Genomic DNA, 20,386 nt, shown 5'->3' with positions numbered 1-20,386 from the left:
AAATCCTACCCTGATAAAGTCTATGGGTGTCAGTAAGCATTGAATCTATACTATTGGTTCCAGTAGTTATCCCCAATTATTTTTGGCTACCCAGAATCATAAGCTTGAGATAGGCAGCCATGTAAATTGAGAACAAACACATGCGTAATCCCATTGAAGAGGTGGGCCCTGGCTTGGGTCCTGGATTCAAAGCTTCTGGTCAGAAGCCATGGTCAGAAGAGCTTTCTTCCAGATTTTGTCTGTGTATCGCTTACAGCTTTACCTGTACTAGGGTGCCATGGCCACAGTAACTCCTGTCCTATCACAACCTGATGGGACTCCTTCAATGTGCTTTTGGGTGGGGCTGCCTTTGGATATCATGTGGAAGGTACAGCGACTGCAAAATATGGTGGCAAGATTGGAACAGCCTTGATAATGAAGAATTAAAATGGTGGATTGGTTGCCAGTAAGCATCTAAGCCTCATTTAATATAGTGGTCATTATCTTTAAAGCTGTATATGGTGTAGCACTGTGACATACTATACAACACTTCGGGAGGATTGAAATCCATTTGAGTCATCTAGATTTCCCATGCACATTTTCTGAAACTCTTCCCACTCCCTACCTTGTTAATGTTCAGTAAGCAAGCCAAGCCTATATTGTTTTAGCAACCTTTTGGCCTCTAGATCCTTAGTGGGCCTGTTTATCCTTTATATTTAAGGTTTGGCTTTTATAATACAATACTTTTACTTTGTGTATTGCTATTTGTCACTTAAAAGTCTTCTGGGATTGGGACAGATTACTGTATAAGCATTGCAAATGTTCTTAATTGTCATGCATTTTTTTTGTAGAATGTTTTACAAGAAGCAATCCACCAAAAAAGAATGGAAATTGCAGAAAAAAATCAAAATTTAGTAAGTAGCATTTAAGCAAAGATCAATAAATTTAAGAATCTAATTTCAAAACCTGATAAGAGTATATGCTTATCCATAATAGTTTACATACTGTATAATGTGAGATTCTTTGAAAAAATTTTCAGGGTTATATTTTAGAATCATAGGGCTGGAAGGATCTTGGAGGTCTTCTAGTTCAACCCCCTGCCTATGGCAGGAGACCTTACATCATACCATATAAATGGTTGTCCAATTGTTTCTTGAAGACCTCCAGGGATGATGCACCTACAATTCTGGGAGGCAAATTGTTCCATTAGTTAATTGTTCTCACTATTTAGAAATTTCTCCTTAGTTCCAGTTTGGATCTCTAATGATCTTACACCCATTGCTTCTTGTCCTGCCCTTGGGTGATTTGGAGAATAAGTCAACCACTCTTTTTCGTGACAGCCCCTCAAGCACTGGAAGACAGCTATCATGTCATCCCTAGTCCTTCTCTTCAATAGGCTAGGCATACCTTATTCTCTTAACCATTCATCGTACGATTTAGCCTCCAAAGTCTTTATCATCTGTGTTGCTGTTCTCTGCACTAGAGTCTGTTGAGGTATTCATAATTACAGCATTCTCTTAAAGATACAACAGTATTAAATTACTGTCTTGGTTTATATATTGCCAACCCAACTGTTAGGTGACTATCATTCCTAACAGAGTCTCAGCATCTTTTTTGTTTCATGATGACCAGGACATGATGCAGTATTCCAAGTGTGGCTTCACTACTGCTGTACAGAGCAGTACTATCACTTTTTGTGATCTTGATGCTACCCTTCTATTGATGCAGCCCAGGACTTCAGTGGCTTTTTTGGTTGCTGCTGGCTCATACTTAAGTGATGGTCCACAAGGACACCTACATCCCTCTCATAGTTACTACTGTTGAGCCAGGTACAGCCTATTTTTATGCTTATGCATTTGATTTTTTTCCTACTTGGATGCAGGACCTTACTTTCCCCCCACTGAACTGCATCTTGTTAGCCAGGGCCCAGTGCTCAAGTCTGTCAAATTTTATTCAAGAATAACAGAGTTGGAAGGAACTTTGGAGGTCATCTAGTCCAACCCCCTGCTTATATTAGCTTCTACATAGGATTGAACTCACAGCCTCCACTTCATGCTTGTATCACTTGTGAAGTGAGATTTTTTTCCATTGGGGATGTGCAAGCCTTTCTGTATGAGTTCAGGCATCCCCTGCCCAGATCAAGGTGTGTTTTATTTTTAAATAATTTTTAATGCATTTTTTGTCAGGTTCCAGGCCCAGAGTCACTGTCGTAACAGGTATTTTAGGGTGGGAGGGAAGGAAAACTAACCATATAGAGATGGGGAGAAGGAGAGAAAAAACAGATATGTTATACCAGCATTGTCCTATTTGTCCCTTAAGCCACCTTTGGTTTTTCTTTATCAAAACCCATTTCCACCCATTTTGCTTAAGTGACACTGTGCTCTCTAGAATGATTCAGGTAAGCTTCAAGGCACAATATATTTGCATAGTGCATCAAGCAAAACATGTTTTTCCTTGGTTTTTGAAGATTGGAACCACATCATTCATTCATTCATACATCAGAAACCAGCACTTTGAATTCAAAGACAAAAAGGTAGTTGAAAACATGTAAGGGGGTGCAAGTAATACCAGTTTGCAACTTTTTGAAACAGCCTAGTCTTTTATCTTTTACATGCAGTTGCTTTACATTCTTGGGAAGATATGCATTTGGTTTAAGAATTTGCAGATATGTACTAACATACATCCCTGTATAATCTGACATACCCCCTTTGAAGTGAAATTTTATCTTCTGGCAAATAATCCATCCCTCTGTATAATGAATGCTCAGTTCAGAAATGCTGTATGGACAGAGATAGACCAATTTCTTTTCCATCTATTCTTTTTTGTTGTAATCTGTCTGCCACCAGTTTAAATCAATTTACAGCCCTAAACAAACACAAGAAAAACACCTGCAATACAGTGTTCATAGAAAAGGATTTTAAATTGTGAGAAAATCTGTGGTCATTTATATCACAGGTTAATTTGATCTGATTTGTTCTAATGTAGGCACTTTTTCTCTTTGTGATAGAAATGAGGGATGTTATATATACTATAGTATTGCTGTGAATCATGAATAGCATCTTCTATAGCTCTACATCAGGTAGGGAAATAGAGTACTTTTTCAACGCAAGCTACATTGCATTAAAAATGGCATAATACATGAGGCCCACCAGTATCATCTAGTTTTGGCCTACAATTTTCAACAAAAATCCTATATGGTATTGTTCAGAAATGAAGTCAGCTCTGAATGTAAAATGATACTTTCCTCCCCATCTTGAAGATGAATAAGAAACAAGGTTGTTCTGAATGCTGCCTGGTTTCCCTGTCTTGTGAGTTAGAGTTACCAAATTGCATTTCATTCCCCCCCCTCCCCCCCATATTAACAAAGAAGTGCAGGGCAAGGACATTTGACAGGAGATAACAGGGAGGGTAAGGGTCAGCACATTTGTCCTGACCTTGATGGTAACAGTTTCATCCCCCTCCTGTTTCCCAGGAGACTACTGTTGCAAATACTCCCACTTTACATTTATTCTGAACTTACTTTTTTTTTAATAAAGCAGTATCCATTATTGTCTGTTCTATAGTACACCGGTTTGGTGTAATGGTTAAGGTACTGGGCTTGAAACCTGGAAACTGAGTTCTTGTCCCACCATATGCATGCTTTTGTCAGTCCAGAATCCAGAACAGGTTTGGAAGTTCTAGATATTGCAACAGCAGAATTTTGCAGCTTCAAAATTCTCAGGAATCACTAGGTGATGGCAAAAACATAACAAAATACCCTGACTCTTTGATGCCATCTAATGATCACGGGAGAGGAATCATGTTCTTTCGAAATCTACCTCAATATTGAAAGAAATGGGTTGCTTTTCCTTTTCAGCAGCCTGATGCTGGGTGGCTGCCAAAAAGGCTATTTGTATTCTATCAGACTGATTAACTGACCCTGGGAATTACACTCATTCAAAATGTAAATTAAGTTTATCATAATTACTCTTTAGTATACATAATAGAAAAAGTAATCATAAACAGAATCAAACTCATACTCTTCCATCAAACAACAAGTCTTCCTTTAACCCTTTGAAGACAGAAAACCCATGGCAAACACATCAAACAATTACAGACAAAATATACCATTGACAGCATCATCATCATAGAATATAGCAACTGTCCTTACAGGTTACCTAATCCAATTCTTTCTGTTCAAATTCACTACTAGCATCAGTAATACATGGGCATCCGACCTCTTTATAAACACTTATGTTCAATAAACAGTGCACAAGAGCATAAACGGTTCAGGCATGTAAAACTTGGAGGCCAACCTCAGTATAATGTTTTATGCATTTGGGAATGTGTGCTGCAATCTCCAAGTCCCTTAACAAAAAGAGACAAGGAACTGCAATAATTCAGTGTAAAAGCATAAATAAGTATCTGGTTTTGGCAACAACACTCTCCAGCCTCTAAATCTGCAGAAAAAATATTGACAAAATATTTAAGTACAAAAACAGTGCAATGCAATGAAAATGCAATCTTAAATCCAGTCAAATGGAGAACTTTATATTTAAGAATGCCTTGCTATCTTTTTGTGTATTTCCTATAGGGAAATTAACAGTCCTGCAATTTATTCATATTAAAAGAAATGACTATGTGTTGGGCTCTTAATCCTTCTCTGCAAAATGTATACACAAACACTGACAATTTAGCTGCTTAAGATTTATTTGATAATCAAATGATTCTAAACTACATTAGGATTAAAAAAAATATTTCTCAATAAACAGAACGATCTGAAAATGGCAGTCTGTTATCTAAAACAAGAACAAGAGCAACTGAAGTCCAGGATTACAGAGTCTCCAGAGACACTCACTAATATCAGGGAACGGATGAAGCAGACACAGCAGAAGATTAAAAAAGACAAGGTGAATCTTAATATTAAGGGCATTTTCTGTTTTCTTTTAAAGTTTATCATAGCAGTTACAATTTATAACAAAATAAGTATTTGTCAGATTTGCCTCCTATAGCTTCAGCTTCTATGGATTCCTAAAATTAAGTTAACTTCATAAGAATATACATTTTTCAAAATTAATTCAGTTGATTGTATGTTACATATTTGTTGTAATAATGAAAGTCAGTGGAAAGGTATAATTAGTGCAAAATTTGACCACTGTCTCAACTTTCTTCTAGCTTTTTTATGCCTACAGAAATATTTAAATGCATGTCCTCACAGTCCTTCAGGAGTAGTAATGTTCCGAAATTTGGTTCCCAAATTATTTAGCTCTTCATCATTTCAACCAGTTTATTTCCAGCTCAGATAACTCCATTGAAGGAACTGTTGTGAAGACAGGTTTGCAGCAGTAAATTTGCCACAGGCATTATACAGCGGTCTGCTCTCTGTTGCCAAGATCTCTTACATCCTGTCTCCTAGGCTTTTTTTTTTTTTTGCTTGAGCCAAGTGCTGAAGCACCAGAATGTCACACTATTGCTTCACCACATTTTAAAAATTGAGCAACTGTGTAATTTTGCTCCTCTTTCCAGTGAATGGTTGAGATTTGTTGTTTTTAATCTCTCTAGTATTTGTGGAGCATAATAAAAGTTTATCATTCTTGTGATATAAAGAGTAAAAAGACAAGCAGGTATATCGATACATACATATTTCTTTTTGCTCAGAAATACACTTCATCAATTGTTAGTTTCATCTTGATGGGCACCAATAGAGCCTAATATACTGCCAACTTGTTTGCCCACTATTGATCAGCAAATTTGCAGCTGAGAAAAATAATGGCCTGCCCTGGAGACAGACGTGTATCTTGTGCAGCACAGAAATGTTAATGAACCTCTAGAGAAAAACAGGAAAAATATTTTTTCCCCTTGATATTTATCCTAATTATAAAATATCAATGATTGAGATGTGAAATGTTATTTGGATCTGAAAATTCATTATATCAAAAATAAGATAACCTGTAACATGGTAGAAAACTTTAAATGACAAAATAAAAGATAGAAGAAAGGAATTGCTGACAGTTATAGTACTTTGGATTTGGAACACAAGACTGATTAGACAGTTTCATGTGGCTACATGCATATTATGAATGTTGCAGCTCCACCTATACCAATCTCCTTAATTCCTTTTTCTTTTATTATAAAGCAAGAAGTAATTGAGAAGTACGAATCTTATAGAGACTTGGTAGAGATGTTTCCATCGTGTCAACAGGAGGTCCAATTTTATAGAAAGAAAATGCAAACACAAGGAGCAAATATGGATAAGCTATCAAATATATTGGGCCAGGTGTGTGCTATTCAACTATATCTATCAAGCTTGTTGATAAAATATTTTGAGGTACTCATTCTTAGTAGAATATAGTCTGAAATAGTGGATTCAGCACAGCGTTAGAGGGCTCATAAAGGAAATAGGACTTTTTTTTTTGCTTGTTTTAAAGTAAGCGTGTACATGAACACACACACACACACACACACTTGCTGAAGTTTACCAAGTTCCTCTTCAAATTAGAGGGAGGTAATGAAAACCCATTTTTCTAAATTTATATTAAATCTGAACTGGGGGAAAAACTTATAGCCCTGCGGGAAATGGATTGGAAGGCAAAATCATACTTAAGATACATTGAGGCAAAGTAAGATTTTGCCTGAGACCCCCAGTTTTACTAGCAGCAACTCATCCAGACAAACTCTTAGCAAAGTAATATAGGTAGTCCTTGAGTTATGAATATAATGGAACCTTCCCATTCCGTTTGTAACCTGAGGATTTGTGGGAGTGAATCTCATACTTTGAATGTGATCACTCCCACCTTTCGCCCATGCATTCACTAATCGAATGCGAGGGTAGATACATGAGGTATCTTGGGGTGGAGAAGGCCATTGGGGCTAGTGATCAAACAGGCCACCTACTTCAGACAACCCAAGGCCTCCCCCAACCCACAGATACCTTATCTCCCTCCCATGGGGTCCCCACAATTGCTTCCACCCCCATCCTGCCACACCAGGTAACTTTATGAAGAGCTGTCTCCTCTCCACCGTGTTTCTTTGCCTGCTTCCTTCTTTCTCATCAGCAACGGGCTTGATGAGGACTTTTTTGTCACTGGAGACCTCATCAAGTGAACCGCTAGCGAGAAAGGAGACCTGAAGGGCTGCACGTGGCCTTTGGGGGCTCCAGCAATCCACGTCGCCAAAGCACTTGAGGATTACCTCTCTTTAGGCTTCAGCAGCCCTTTTCAAAAAGCCCTTGCCAGTAGGAACAGAGCTTCAGAGGGGGACACCCTCTCCTCCCAAGCTCCGCTGGTGCTAACAAAAGCTTTTTGAAAAGAGCTGCCAAAGCCTACAAGAACGCAATCTCCTGCAGGCTTTGGCAAGGAAACAGCTAACAGAGGGAAGGCCTTTAGGACCGCCTTCCCTCCGTTTGCAAATGTCCAGGCCTCAATTCCAAGAGAATAGAGGCCTAAAGTGCGAGATCACACAAGATCAGCAGCACAAGCTCTCTGTTCTCTGTGAATGCAGCAAAAGCTTGAAGCAATGAAGCAGGCAAAGAAAGCGCAACAGAGATCTTGGCAAGATAAATAAATCTTCACAGGCAAAATGCCTGTGAAGTCTGAGTGGGGGGTGGGGGGGAATAGGCAGGGGAAATGTTGCAGAGCAATATTCATAATTATGAGATTTCATAATTTCAGGGATTGTTTGTAAACGCTATGGGGCGCTAATTGCATAACTTCGAACATTTGTAATGGGAACACTTGTAACCTGGGGATTACCTGTAGATTGTTCTTCCACAATGCATGGGTTTTCATATTGCATTAATAGCTCATTTAGCAATCTGTTATGAGCAGAATAGCACATTCCTTTAAGAATCCATAATAGAACAACTCTAAAAAACATTTGAAAAGCAGTCTTTGTAACCTTGGGGAAACAATAGTGAATATCTATATATACTCTAATTGTTTTCTTTTTGCAAGAATATTATGTAAATATTACACCTCTTTCAAAAGTTTTTTTCCAAAATAAATTGGCTTACTAAATGTGGATTGCTCAGATGTTGCATTTGTTTAACTCTATAGCATTTGAAGTAGTATTTTCACTAATTAATGACATGTCTGCTACTTGCATTCTAAAACACTTGTTTTTCAGATCAGAATGTTAGAGGACCAGATTGAGAATAGCAAAAGTGGACTGAAGAATGCTAAGACAGAGGAAATGTCATTGAAGAGATTAGTCACAGTTAAACGTGAAAAACTTGCTGCTGTTGAAATCAAACTTAAAAAGATATGTGAGAATACTGAACTACAGAAACAGGCGATAACTGAGTATGAATACTGGCATTTAGATCATTGTTTAATTATGCTTATTCTGCCAACACCTTTGATACAATTCAAAATTAGCAATTTGAAGAAAACACAGTGGGAAGAAATACCCATCTGGTTCAGTTCCAAGCTGGGAGAAAGATACTAAAAACATGGAGGTTGATTGAAAAGGCTTATTGATGAAGCAAAACCGCATGGGTTTTGTGGTTCTGACAAGAGTTGAGAGTGGGTGGTTTTTATACCTTCTTTGGGCTTCGCACTTGAGCTTCTTGTTCTTGTGCAAGAACATATATTCTATTGGCTGTTGTCAGATTCCTATGGGGTCATGGCTGTCTAGGCAAAAGAGGAAATGCAAATCCTAGGTGTTTGAGCTCCAGGTTTGGTTGAAGTTTGGACTGCTCTGAGATGGTGCAATGAAGGGGCTTGTGTTCTGAAAGGGTGTTGGGCAATTCCTATTGTGTCTTAATGCCTTTTCCTGTGTTGGATCTTGAGTGAGGGCTAATCCTACCATTCTGCCTTTGTTCAGACTTTGCTGCAGAGAATTTCAAAATATCCTATCTTAAATGGATATCTGCTTACAGTATTTGCCTTGCCTATGAATAGAGCTATCTAGATACATGTCTTCCTTTTTCAATATGCTCTTTTTCTCTTAAGTGCTGACATCTGCTGTGGGCTATTAAGGCTGACATCTGCCTCTAAAAAACATATTTCTCCAGTTCTCCCTTTGGGAAAATAATATTCTGCCTTTTTTAATATTTCCCAAAATATTTCATTCTTCTAGGAGGGTAGGCGCTGACTTTCTACAACAGGGTGTCACACTCACATCATGGCGGCATTACATTATGTATTGGGACTTTTTTCCCCTTCGCTAAACTTGGTGTGGGCTTGGCCCGTGCATAATGCATCTGGCCCGTGGGCCGGGAGTTTGACAGCCCTGTTCTACAACACACTAAAATATACTGCTTTTAGTAAATAGGTATGTTCTTGAAGACATAATTTTCAGTATAGTTTGAACTTCATGCTGCTTTTCTATTCTTTAGCTCCCTGAGAAAAGTAACAGTGGAATAACTTCATGACAACAACTATTTGCTGTTCCTGAATCATTCATAATTTCACTGTCATTTTTCTCATTATCAAACACTTAAAGGTCTGTTGGGAAATTGAGATTTGGATCCCAAAGGAATGCAAGCAAAATGGGAAATTATGCTTGGTCCTAGACAGTTTTGTCATCAATAGAGACACATGACAATATTTACAACAGAAAGTAGTGCTGTATTCAGATAACATTCCTAAGAGACTAAAAAGCTATCCTTTATTGCCACCTGATACTTCAAGGAGTTGATCAGTAAGATGCAGAAATACTTGGCACCATTCTCTTTTTTTCTTCCACCCCATCCACTATACAGAGTGAAATGGAAGGAACTTGCACCATTTTCCAGTCCTGTCTGCTTTTGAGAATTAGGGCTGGTTGATGTTTTCCAAATCCCTATCCCAAATTACATAGAAGGAATGGAACTTAGTTCCACCATTAAACAATAAACCATAACACCCTAGCTTTTTATTTTTTATGACCCACTTTTTTCTTCATAAAAAGATTAATTAAATCTTAATTTGTGAATGGTGTTTCTAAATAGTAAAAATATTTTCTAGATGCTGCAATAAATTTCAAGAGAAGAGAGGAGTTGTCTGTGAAAAACTGACAGCAACAGACACAGAAATCATGCAACTCAAAGGTGCCATTCAACAGCTCAGTGACAGTATTGGGAAAGAGAAGGTGAAAGAGAAGGTGAGTGAGTGCAGCAGACACTTGCTGATGTGGCTTTTGTTAAAACTTCTTCAGGTATGAAGTTATCCAGCCTGCTCATGTCATCTGCAGGGTGAAAGCTTCTATGTATAGAGCTATACATTGGTTTCGGTCCCTGCAGACATTGAGACTGAGTATGCCAAACCTTCCAGGGGGGCAGGTATCATCTGAGTAACATTGGCTGGCCTTGTCCAGGCATTCATTTGCTGAGCGCTTAGCCTGGCATAATACCCAAATGTGATTTAAACAGCACAGTAATACAAACATTCATTCAATGACTTATCCAGGAAGTGGGCACTGTTGAATTCTGATACTACAGAATATTTTCCTTCCATATATTTTCCTTCCATATATATGCATGGTTAAATATTCTTTACAGATCAACTCCTAAATGATATGCTGCAGAGTAATGGCTGGTGTTTTTAAGATTTCACAATCATGTACAGCCAGCCCTTAAATGGCTCTAGAATAAAGATAGAAAAAGTGTTGCACAAGACTTCACGTGGCATCAGCATTCCATTTCTTTGCCCTGGAAATATAGATAAAATAGATAGTCAAACACTTGCACAGTTCTTATTTCATATAGCTGGGAAAGTTTGAAGGGAACAAATGTGTGCAGTATGACTTTTGACCCATTTTGCTACTTAAAATTCCTTGGCAGCCCTCAGCCAAAATGTACCTTGAGTAGGATTGTCCTTGATAAGGCTGATTGAATTCTCAAGCCTAAAGAAATTAAACAGCTCTACTCTTGAGAAGTTGTATGGATGAGAAGAGACTCTGAACACTTTCATTCCAAACTTTTTTTTAAAAGATGTTTGATAGGTTTGGCAAATGTCTGTTCCTTGTACTTAACATTGAAAAATACATCTCTTAAGGGAATGAGTGTGTGTGTATGTACATCTCATGTCTCTTATAAAAAATAACATCTGCTGATCTTCTACCTCTTTAAGGAGATCTACCTCAGCTTGAGGGTTGGCTTGGAGAAATACCATGAAAATCTGGCCAGGACAATGAACAGCTACATATCATCGAGAGAAGACAAAATTGATCAATTAATTGGACTTTTGTGATATTGTAATTCTAAGTATTTTATATCATTTTCTTGAGCTAAAAATATCAAGTAGCCTGTTAATTGCAGAACTATAGAGCTTACAAATTTCTGTTGAAGTGTCAAATGACTATTTTCTGGTTTCCATTATGTTAATATTTTCTTAAATGAGTAGTATTGAGAGATGCAAACTTGAATTTGCTTTCGGCGGATAATGGACATATATTTCTAAATTTTCTTTTGTCATATAATAAAGATTTGTGAATCTAAAAGTTTATAAACCCTAACTCAACATTTTCTCTGTTAGACTGGTTCTTTTTAACCACTTTGTAAAAAAAAAAATCACCTGAAGTTTCAGCAACAAATATTGGCCATTGAAGTTTTTGAATTTCAAGATCTTATGCATACTATTGCAGATAATTCCTGTAGTACAGGAGTATCAGACTCACGTCATTACAGCAGTATCACATGATGTATTGAGACTTTTTTCCCCTTTGCTAAACTGGATGTGGGCGTGGCCAGCATGTGACGCATCTGGCCCATGGGCCAAGAGTTTGACAGCCCTGCTCTACCACAAATTATTTTAACAGCCCAAATCTCAGAAGATTATTAAATTCTACAAGATCTTGGCCTTGCAGAAAATCTTGCAAACATTTGAGTTGAGCACACCAAGCTAGGAATATTTAATCTTGAAATTGGGGTCCTATGAACATCATCTGAATGACTTGCCTGAGCTAAGGTGCCCACTGCATCATGTTTCTGATAGAGGGCTTACATATGATTTAGAAATCTGCTAAAAAATAAAAGTTAAGACTCATTAACCTACATGTTTCATTTTTCTACATAAACCAAATTTGCTAATCTCTTTCTGATGCATTAATGGTGATGTGTTTATAAAGAATATAACATGGATATTTTTTTTATAAAAATTGCTAATTTTTATCTAAAGGAATCTTTAGCTCAATATTAATTAGCAACCTCAAATTCAGCATTTTAATAAAGATTAGATTTATATTCAATAAAAATCCATAAAAGTTATTGTTTTACTCATTTTAATGAAGTACTATAATAGATAAAACAATAACTTTTCAAATGTTTTTGTAATTGTATACATATACAATTGCCTTTATTCAAGTAAGTAATATCAATAAAACCCTTCTTGAAATGGGGAACCCTGCACTGTAATGTTTAGGTTAGATATTTTACAGCTGAACAATATAGCTGCAATGTAAGAACAGAATCATACTAACGACAGAAGTTCTCCAGAGAGCCGGGCCTTCACTCTTCCGGAAAGATACGGTGCTTCAGTAGGAAAGGAACTTCTCTGGGACATATGTCAGAGTTTGCAGCACATCCAAGCAGCACACAAATAATTCTGCAGGATTCATCTATATAAGAAAGCTATTTTTTTATATACAATACCATATAGTAGAAATCAGCATACAAAATCAGGTACACAGAAGCAATATTCATAGAAGTAAGTCATTACAGAGTAGAGAGATACAGAGGCCTAGCTGACAGAGTACAAACCAACTCATACACAGTTCAGCAAGTCTAAGCCACGCCCAGACTCCAAACTCTCTTAAGGCCCCATTACAAATGAATACCATGTTTCAGTTTCCAAACAGTCCCCATTGGCCAATCAGTTGCCATGCCTATTCAAACAGCCCCCTTGACTGACCTATTACCATGTCTATCCAAACTGTCCCCATTGGCTGACCGGTTACCATGTCTATTCTAATTCTTAAACTATACTGACACTCCTCCCTTCATGATAGACATAAAACTGAATAACTTAATATGGATGGTGCACTCCACCCAATGCAGGAGTGGGATGCTACCAGTTCAGCCTGGTTCTACCGAACTGGTAGCTCCAAAGAGCAGCTGAGATTGAACCAGTTCGCTGTGATGCTCTGGTTTTCTGTTTGGCCCACCTGCCCGCCCAGGCTGCAGGCTGTGCTTTATTGCTGCTTTGTGTGGCACAGCTGAGTGCTGCGCGTCAGCAGGAGAAGCTGAATGCTTTCAGGAGCCAGTGATTTGGCAACAGTGCGCATGCACATGAAGCATGAGCACCCATGCAAAACACATGCTGACCGAACCAGTTGTAGTGCCGGTAGGATCCCACCCGTGACCCAATAGCTTAGTCATTTTTGTCCTCACCCAAACCTTTTAATTCAAATTTTCTCTCTATTTGGTTAACAAATCCCTTTTTCTGTGACACATCCTTTGAATAAAGCAAAGATCATCCACAATTGCTAACAATTGACAATCCCCACCTTGTATTTTTCCAATATATGTGCAAGCATCAACTTTGCAACTTTTGAACCCAAGACCCTTTAATGCAGCATCTAGACAGATATTCCAATTCCTGGCTGACTGCTTCAGCCCATAAATGGCCTTGTTCAATTTATATAGTGTTAGGCTTTTCACTTTCATACCCTGGTGCTTGAACCATGTAAAATTTCTTCATTTAATTCCACATTGAGGAATGCTGTGGTTGTATCAAAATGCCATTTTTTTTTATAAGTAAATTTTATTGAATTTACAATTAAAAACATCGACATTACATATACAAAAGGGAGAGAAAAGGAGAAAAAGAAAAAGAAAAACGCTCGGTCTTACGAACCGAAAAAGAAAGAGAAAAAGAGATGTAAAGAAAGAAAGAAACAAAGAAGCGGAGAAAAAAGAAAATACATTTAAAAACAGACAGATATCCTTTTTGACATTCTGCAAGATCCAATTCTCCTACCTTAATTTAAATACACACATCTTGTCAATATCTATGCTTAAATTACCCATTGTTCATTAAGCAGTTTATCTCTGAAGTAACCAGTTATACCAAGAGTTCCAATTATCATAAAATGTTGAAGACTCTTTATTTTTAAGTGCTATAGTTAATTTATCCATTTCTGCACAATCACATATTTTCTGGATAACCATTTGTTCTGTAGGTATATGGGGTGATTTCCAGCACTGGGCGAATGCTAATCTGGCCGCAGTTAGTATATGAATTGTTACATATTTCATCTTTTTAGGTAAATGTTTATCAGAGATCCCTAGTAGGAAGAACTCTGGTTTGTATTCGATTTGTTCTTTGGTTATCTCCTCCAACCATTTTCTGATTTTTTGCCAATATTTCTGAGTTTCTTTGCAAGACCACCACATATGAAAGTAGGTTCCTTCTATGCTTTTACATTTCCAGCATTTTGGACTAGTGTTTGGGTTCATTTTCGCTAACCTCGAAGGGGGCAAGTGCCATCTATAAAACATTTTATATGTATTTTCTTTATATTCTGCCGATTTTGTAATCTTAATATTTCTATTCCAAATCTTTTCCCATTCTGATAATATAATACTTCTTCCGATATTCCTGCTCCAGGCTATCATGTTCCCTTTGACTATCTCCTGTTCTAATTCTACTTCCAGTAAGTATTTATAAAATTTGGATATGTTCTTTTTGTTTGATCCTAGTAAAATTTTATCTAGATTCTGCAGTTTGTTATAAATTCCAAAGTCTTTTATATCTTGTTTGTATCTGCTATGAATTTGTATATATAACCACTGGTCAATTTTAAATCCCTGTTCTAGTAATTCTTGTCGAGTTTTTAATTTTCCTTGTGGATCTAATAAATCTTTATATTTAATCATTTTTGTTATGTCCAAATTATTGGGGTGTACCATTGCCTCCATTGTTGATAGCCAGATCGGAATTTTTAAATAGTGTTTTTTGCATATTTTTTTCCAATTAATTAATAATGAGTCCCTAATGAGGTGTCTATGAAAGTAAGACTGCTTGGGTTTCCCCACTTCCCATAAGAAGGCATGCCACCCTCTCTGGAGGTCATGCCCTTCTAATGTTAAAGTTCTTTTATTACGTAGATTCACCCAATCTTTTAACCATAATAGGATAGCTGCCGAATAATATAATTCCCAATTTGGCAGAGCTAGGCCCCCTCTACTTTTCGCATCTTGTAGGGCCTTTACATTGATCCTAGGTTTTTTCCCCTGCCAAATAAAGTTAAGTGTAATCTTATTTAAATCTTCAAAAAAGTTTTTTGACAACTTAATTGGAATCGTCTGGAATAAATAAATAAATTTTGGTAATATATTCATTTTAATCGAAGCAATCCTGCCCAATAAGGATAGCTGCAGCTTATTCCAGGATTCTAAATCTTTCTTTGTTTGTTGAAATAGTTTATCATAATTGTTCTCTTTAAGTGATTTACCTTGTGAAGTTAACCATATTCCTAAATATTTGACCCTTTTTGTTACCTGTATCCCCATCATTGCTTCTAATTCTTCCTTCTGATTTTCTGTTAAATTTTTGGTCATTAATTTCGTCTTTTTTCTATTAATTTTTAATCCTGCCACTGCGCCAAATCGTTCTAATTCTTTTATTAGATTAAATCCTTTTTCCAAGGGTTCCTCCAGAAAGAAAACCATATCGTCAGCAAACGCTTGTAATTTATATTCTTCTGATTTGACCCTCACTCCTCTAATTTCAGAATTTTGCCTCACCCGTGTTAAGAGAGATTCTAGGGCAAAAATGAAAAGAAGAGGTGAGAGAGGGCAGCCCTGTCTGACACCTTTTTCTATATTTATTGGACCTGTTTGTTCGCCATTGATTAGTATATTAGCCTGTTGTGTATTGTAAATTGTTGTTATAATGTTTTCAAATTTAGTGCCAAGGCTCATATTGTAAATTTTTTGAATTAAAAAGTGCCAATTTAGATTGTCAAATGCTTTCTCAGCATCTAAAAACATGAGTGCGGATTGTTTCTCCGGGTGAGCATCATAATATTCTAGCACATCAATAACGGTTCTTAAATTGTTCTTTATTTGTCGGAACGGAAGAAATCCGTTTTGGTCTTCGTGGATATATGGATTTAAAGCTTGTTTTACTCTATTAGCTATGATAGAAGTAAATAATTTATAATCGCCATTTAAAAGTGAAATCGGTCTATAGTTGTTAATGTATCTATGATCTGCATCCTCCTTCGGGATTAGCGAAATCAGCGCCCCCCTCCACGAGTCCGGCATCTTGGCTGCCCGAAGTACCTCATTAAACACTTCCAGCATCAGTGGTCCTACTGGTTCCAATATTGCTTTATATAGTTCTGCCGGGATCCCATCTGGTCCTGGAGATTTGTTATTACTTTGGTTCTCCGTTGCTGACATCAATTCAGACCACGTAATATCTTTATTCAATAATTCTATCCATTCCTCTCCAATTACCTTGTCATTCGTCTCCTCTAAATAAGTTCTTATTTTGTCTTCATTAACTTCCTCCTTTTTATATAATCTTTGAAAATAGTTGTAAATGATATCTTTTTTCTTCTCTATCTCATGTTGTAAGATGTCATTCTCATCCATTAATTGGTGTATCAATCTCTTTCCTTTCTCTTTTTTAAGTTTATGGGATAGCCATCTTCCTGGTTTATTTGCATGCTCAAAATAATTTTGTTTGGACCTTTTCAAATTAATCTCTATTTTATCTTGTTCAAGTAAGTTCAATTTATGTTTAATTGTTATTAACTGATTTTGTGTTCTCTGGTTTTAGGGGATTTTTGCAATTGTATTTCTAATTCTTTAATTTGTTGTTGGAATTTATTTTGTTGGGCATGTATTCTTTTATTTCTCATGGCATTATAAGAGATTGTCGTTCCTCTTATAATTGCCTTCATTGTATCCCAAATATTTTGTTTTGTAGTTGCTTCATTATTATTTTCTTTTAGGAAATAATTTAATTCCTCTTTCAGCTTGTTAATGTACTCTTCTTCGTTTATTAACTGGGTGTTTAGTGTCCATCTTTTCTTTGTTTTTCTCCTATCTCTCCAAATTAATTGTATTGGGTTGTGGTCGGCCCATTCATTTGGTAGAATTTTAATTTCTTTTATTTCATTAGCCAATTCCCCATCCATCCAGGCCATATCTATTCTAGTCCAGATTCTGTGTGGATTTGAATAATATGTGAACTGTTTCTCTTCTGGGTTTCGTTTCCTCCATAAGTCTATTAAGTTTAATTCTCTCATCATGTCCTTACAAGGCATAGAAAATTCTCTTTTCCCTTTCTTGTTCTTATTCACATTACTATGGTCTTTTTGATGGTCAGCAATGGAGTTGAAGTCACCTATCATGCAAATATTCCTTTTTTCGAAGCCTATTATTTTCTGATGAAGATCTTTGAAAAATTTCCCTTGTTCTTCATTTGGCGCATATATTGCTACCAATAAGAATGTAATATGATTAATCCAAATTTGTATAACCAGAGTTCTTCCTTCCGGATCCGACCAGATTAGTTCTGCTTTTACATCATCTTTCACAAATATTGCTATTCCTTTCTTTTTATGTTTGTCTGCTGGTGCTGTAAAGAGTTTTCCAAGTTTCGGGCAAATTAAATATCTTTCATCCTTTTTCGTTATGTGTGTTTCTTGTAGGCATATATTATGTCGGCGTTTAGTCTAATTAATTTAGTTAATATCCTTTTCCTTTTGGGTGTTGAATTTAAACCATTTATATTAATGGAGAGGAGTTTTTTTCCTATCTCCATTTATCTAGATCTATTTAGTTTTTTGTCTAGTGATAATTCGGTTTCCTTCTTGTTGTTGTTGTGAGATTGGTTCTTCTCTCCCTGGTTGTGATTTATCATTCCCTAAATTTTGAGGAAGTCCTTCTTTTTGGTTTCTATGGCGATTGCGTTCATCCTGTGGCTTCCTTTTAGTTTCCTCCTTGGTGTATTGGTCATCCATGCCTATTAACTGATCATGAAAGTCTTGGGCCTGTTCTATAGGGTCTATTTTGATTTTTCTCTCTTTCCACGTTATTAACATCCCTTCCGGGATTAACCATTTAAAAGGGATTTCTTTTTTATTTAAATAATTGGCCAAAAATTTATAATCCTGTCTTATAACCCTCACTTTCCTTGGGATTTGTTTTAGAATTGTAATCTCTTTGCCTCTAAATGTTATTGTTTCTTCTCTGGACATTTTAAGAATTAGGTCTCTCACACACTTCCTTGCGAAACGAATATGAATTTCTCTCGGGCAGTTATGGTATCTAGTATAACTTGTGCTGACCCTATACACCTCGTCAAATTCTTTGATTAGATCATCTTTTTCTTTCCCTAACCATTCAGCCAACAGTTCTGCCATTAATTGTTCTAGTTCTTCATTTTTCGCTTCTGCTACATTTTGAAACCTTAAATATGTCATTGCTTTATCCATTTCGAGGTGGACCAGGGAGTCTTCGGTTTCTCTAGTTACATTTCTAAATTCCTTCTCTATCCTTTCAAAATTTGTCTCCATTCTTTCTGCCCTACCCTCTATTTCTCTTATCTTAACTTCGTTTTTCTCCATGGCTTGTGGCAAGGACCCTATCTTATCCTCCACCTTGAGTAAGTCTGCTTTCATTTCCGCTTTAAGCTTTCCCATCTCATCTTTTAATTGACTAATGTCTGCTCTGGTTTCATTGTGATTCTTAATCATTATTTCTTGCATCTTAGATATTGCTTCTTGCAGGGATAGTAGGGTAGCTTGTATATTAACGTTAGAGACATTAGACTGTTTTTCCCCTATTAGAGATTCTTCAATGGTTTTTTGGGTTGTTGGTGGAGCAGAAGTTAAAGTAGTTGTTAGGGTCGGGGTGGTCTTCCTTCCTGATTTCAAAGCCATAGTTGTCATGGAGGTCATCTCTCTTAATATTTGTTTTTGCTGTTGCACTATATTGGATATATTGTCCCAGATCACCATTCAGTGTTTAACTCCTAAAATAGAAGCTCTATTCTAATTCTTCAATCAAATATATAGATAGGCAGCCTGTACATCTATATTATAAAGGGTTATCTAATAATATATAATAATCTTTTTAATTAATTTATATACTAAATATCAATATTAATCACCAAAAATACGTCAAATCCAACCCAATTACAACTTTAAGAATTAATCTTAAGTATTCTAAGTAATCTAAAAACACTGTTTTTCACTCTTTGTTGTTACTATTTAGGACAAGCAAATCAATTGTCACTAAAAACTATAATGACAATATACCTCTTTTTTTTTCCCCTTTGAGTAGGTAGATTTATCAGACTTTTTTCGGGGGTTAAGATAGAAAGAGGAAAGGCTGAAAGAGTGGGGAAGAAAAAGAGGGAAAAGTTTACCTTAATTTCAGGGAATCAGTGAACAAGGGGTTAGAGGATCAAGTTGTAAAAATAGTGTCCAAATGGTGATCTTAAAGTATTACCCAATAGAAATTCCAACAAATAAAGAAATGTAATAAGAAAAAAAAAACCTTATAGTCAATCATCAAACTAAAGGTTTGAGTTTTGAGTTTCTTCCCAGCACTCCGAGGAGCAAGTGGTATAAAGTGCTGACTAATCGCAATAAGAAGTCGATCCTTCCCAGCTTTCCATTGAACTCTTCCTCCTTCCTCCTTTCCTTCTTTCCCTTTCCCGATCTTGAGTTCAATGTACAACTCCCCTTCGCTTATTATTCCCTCCAAAATCCATTAGCCATCTCTTCTTGATCGCTTAACAATCTGTCCTCCCAACAGTATTAAATAAAGCCGAAGATCTTATTGAGCTCAGTTCAGAGAGATAATAAGTCACTTTCAGTACTACAGTTCTTCCTCCTCTGTCCCCTGCTTCTTCTCAAATATTATCAAAAAGTTAATCCCAAATACCAAGTCACTCACGAATTCAAATCTCCAATCTCCTGGTTTCAAGTGTTCTTTCTCTCCCCCCGGGGGTTTCCCTTTCAAAAGCTGTAGTACACACACTCACTCTAACGATCACGCCTTTCTGCCTTTGGTTTTGCAAGCTGCTTTTCTGGCTGCTTCCCTCTCCTGCTTCCACGAAAGTGCTGCTCACAACCAGGAAAAGAAATCTCTCACGCCACTATCATTCTTCAATCTTCAGTATTGTATTTATAATCTTCCAACGCCTTTTACTGCTCCGATCTTGCAGGCTGTCACTATCTTGCTTAGTCACCTCAGTGGCAGACGGGGCTTTGGAGCCGCCATAGGCTGGCAGCTAACTCTTCCGCACTGGGCTCAGGAGCTCTTCTCTTCGCTACCAGGGGGTTGCCTACCCCCACCCAGTAACTCAAGATTCTCCTATGCTGACACGAACCTCTCCGGAGTTCGTGTATCCCCTGGGGATCACTCCAGACACTAGAGAAGGTAACCAAAAACAGCAACAGTTTTCTCCACCTCTGCACGTCCCTGTCCTGCCACCAGGATCTCTCGATGAATATTTTCAATCTCAAAATGCCAAATTTTATG

The 20,386-nt window shown here is 36.9% G+C and overlaps 1 protein-coding gene across 6 annotated transcripts in view; it reads left to right on the top strand.

The window, feature by feature from the left end:
* The window catches only part of NUF2 (NUF2 component of NDC80 kinetochore complex), a 39,546-nt gene extending 28,145 nt beyond the window's left edge, over positions 1 to 11,401 (top strand). For all 6 annotated transcript variants that reach the window (XM_026703417.2, XM_087932001.1, XM_026703416.2 and 3 more), the window contains exons 9-14: positions 831 to 893; positions 4,731 to 4,868; positions 6,095 to 6,235; positions 8,083 to 8,258; positions 9,906 to 10,041; positions 11,010 to 11,401. In XM_026703417.2, the coding sequence (XP_026559202.1) occupies positions 831 to 893; positions 4,731 to 4,868; positions 6,095 to 6,235; positions 8,083 to 8,258; positions 9,906 to 10,041; positions 11,010 to 11,129 (774 nt within the window). In that variant the 3' untranslated portion in view covers positions 11,130 to 11,401. The remainder of the gene's footprint in view (positions 1 to 830; positions 894 to 4,730; positions 4,869 to 6,094; positions 6,236 to 8,082; positions 8,259 to 9,905; positions 10,042 to 11,009) is intronic.
* Positions 11,402 to 20,386: the final 8,985 nt, after the last annotated feature.

The sequence above is a fragment of the Pseudonaja textilis genome, chromosome 3 (genome assembly GCF_049901715.1).
Source record: "Pseudonaja textilis isolate UNSWEBS1 chromosome 3, rPseTex1.2, whole genome shotgun sequence".
Taxonomy (NCBI): Eukaryota; Metazoa; Chordata; class Lepidosauria; order Squamata; family Elapidae; genus Pseudonaja; species Pseudonaja textilis.
This window is presented reverse-complemented; position numbering and strand designations above follow the sequence as displayed.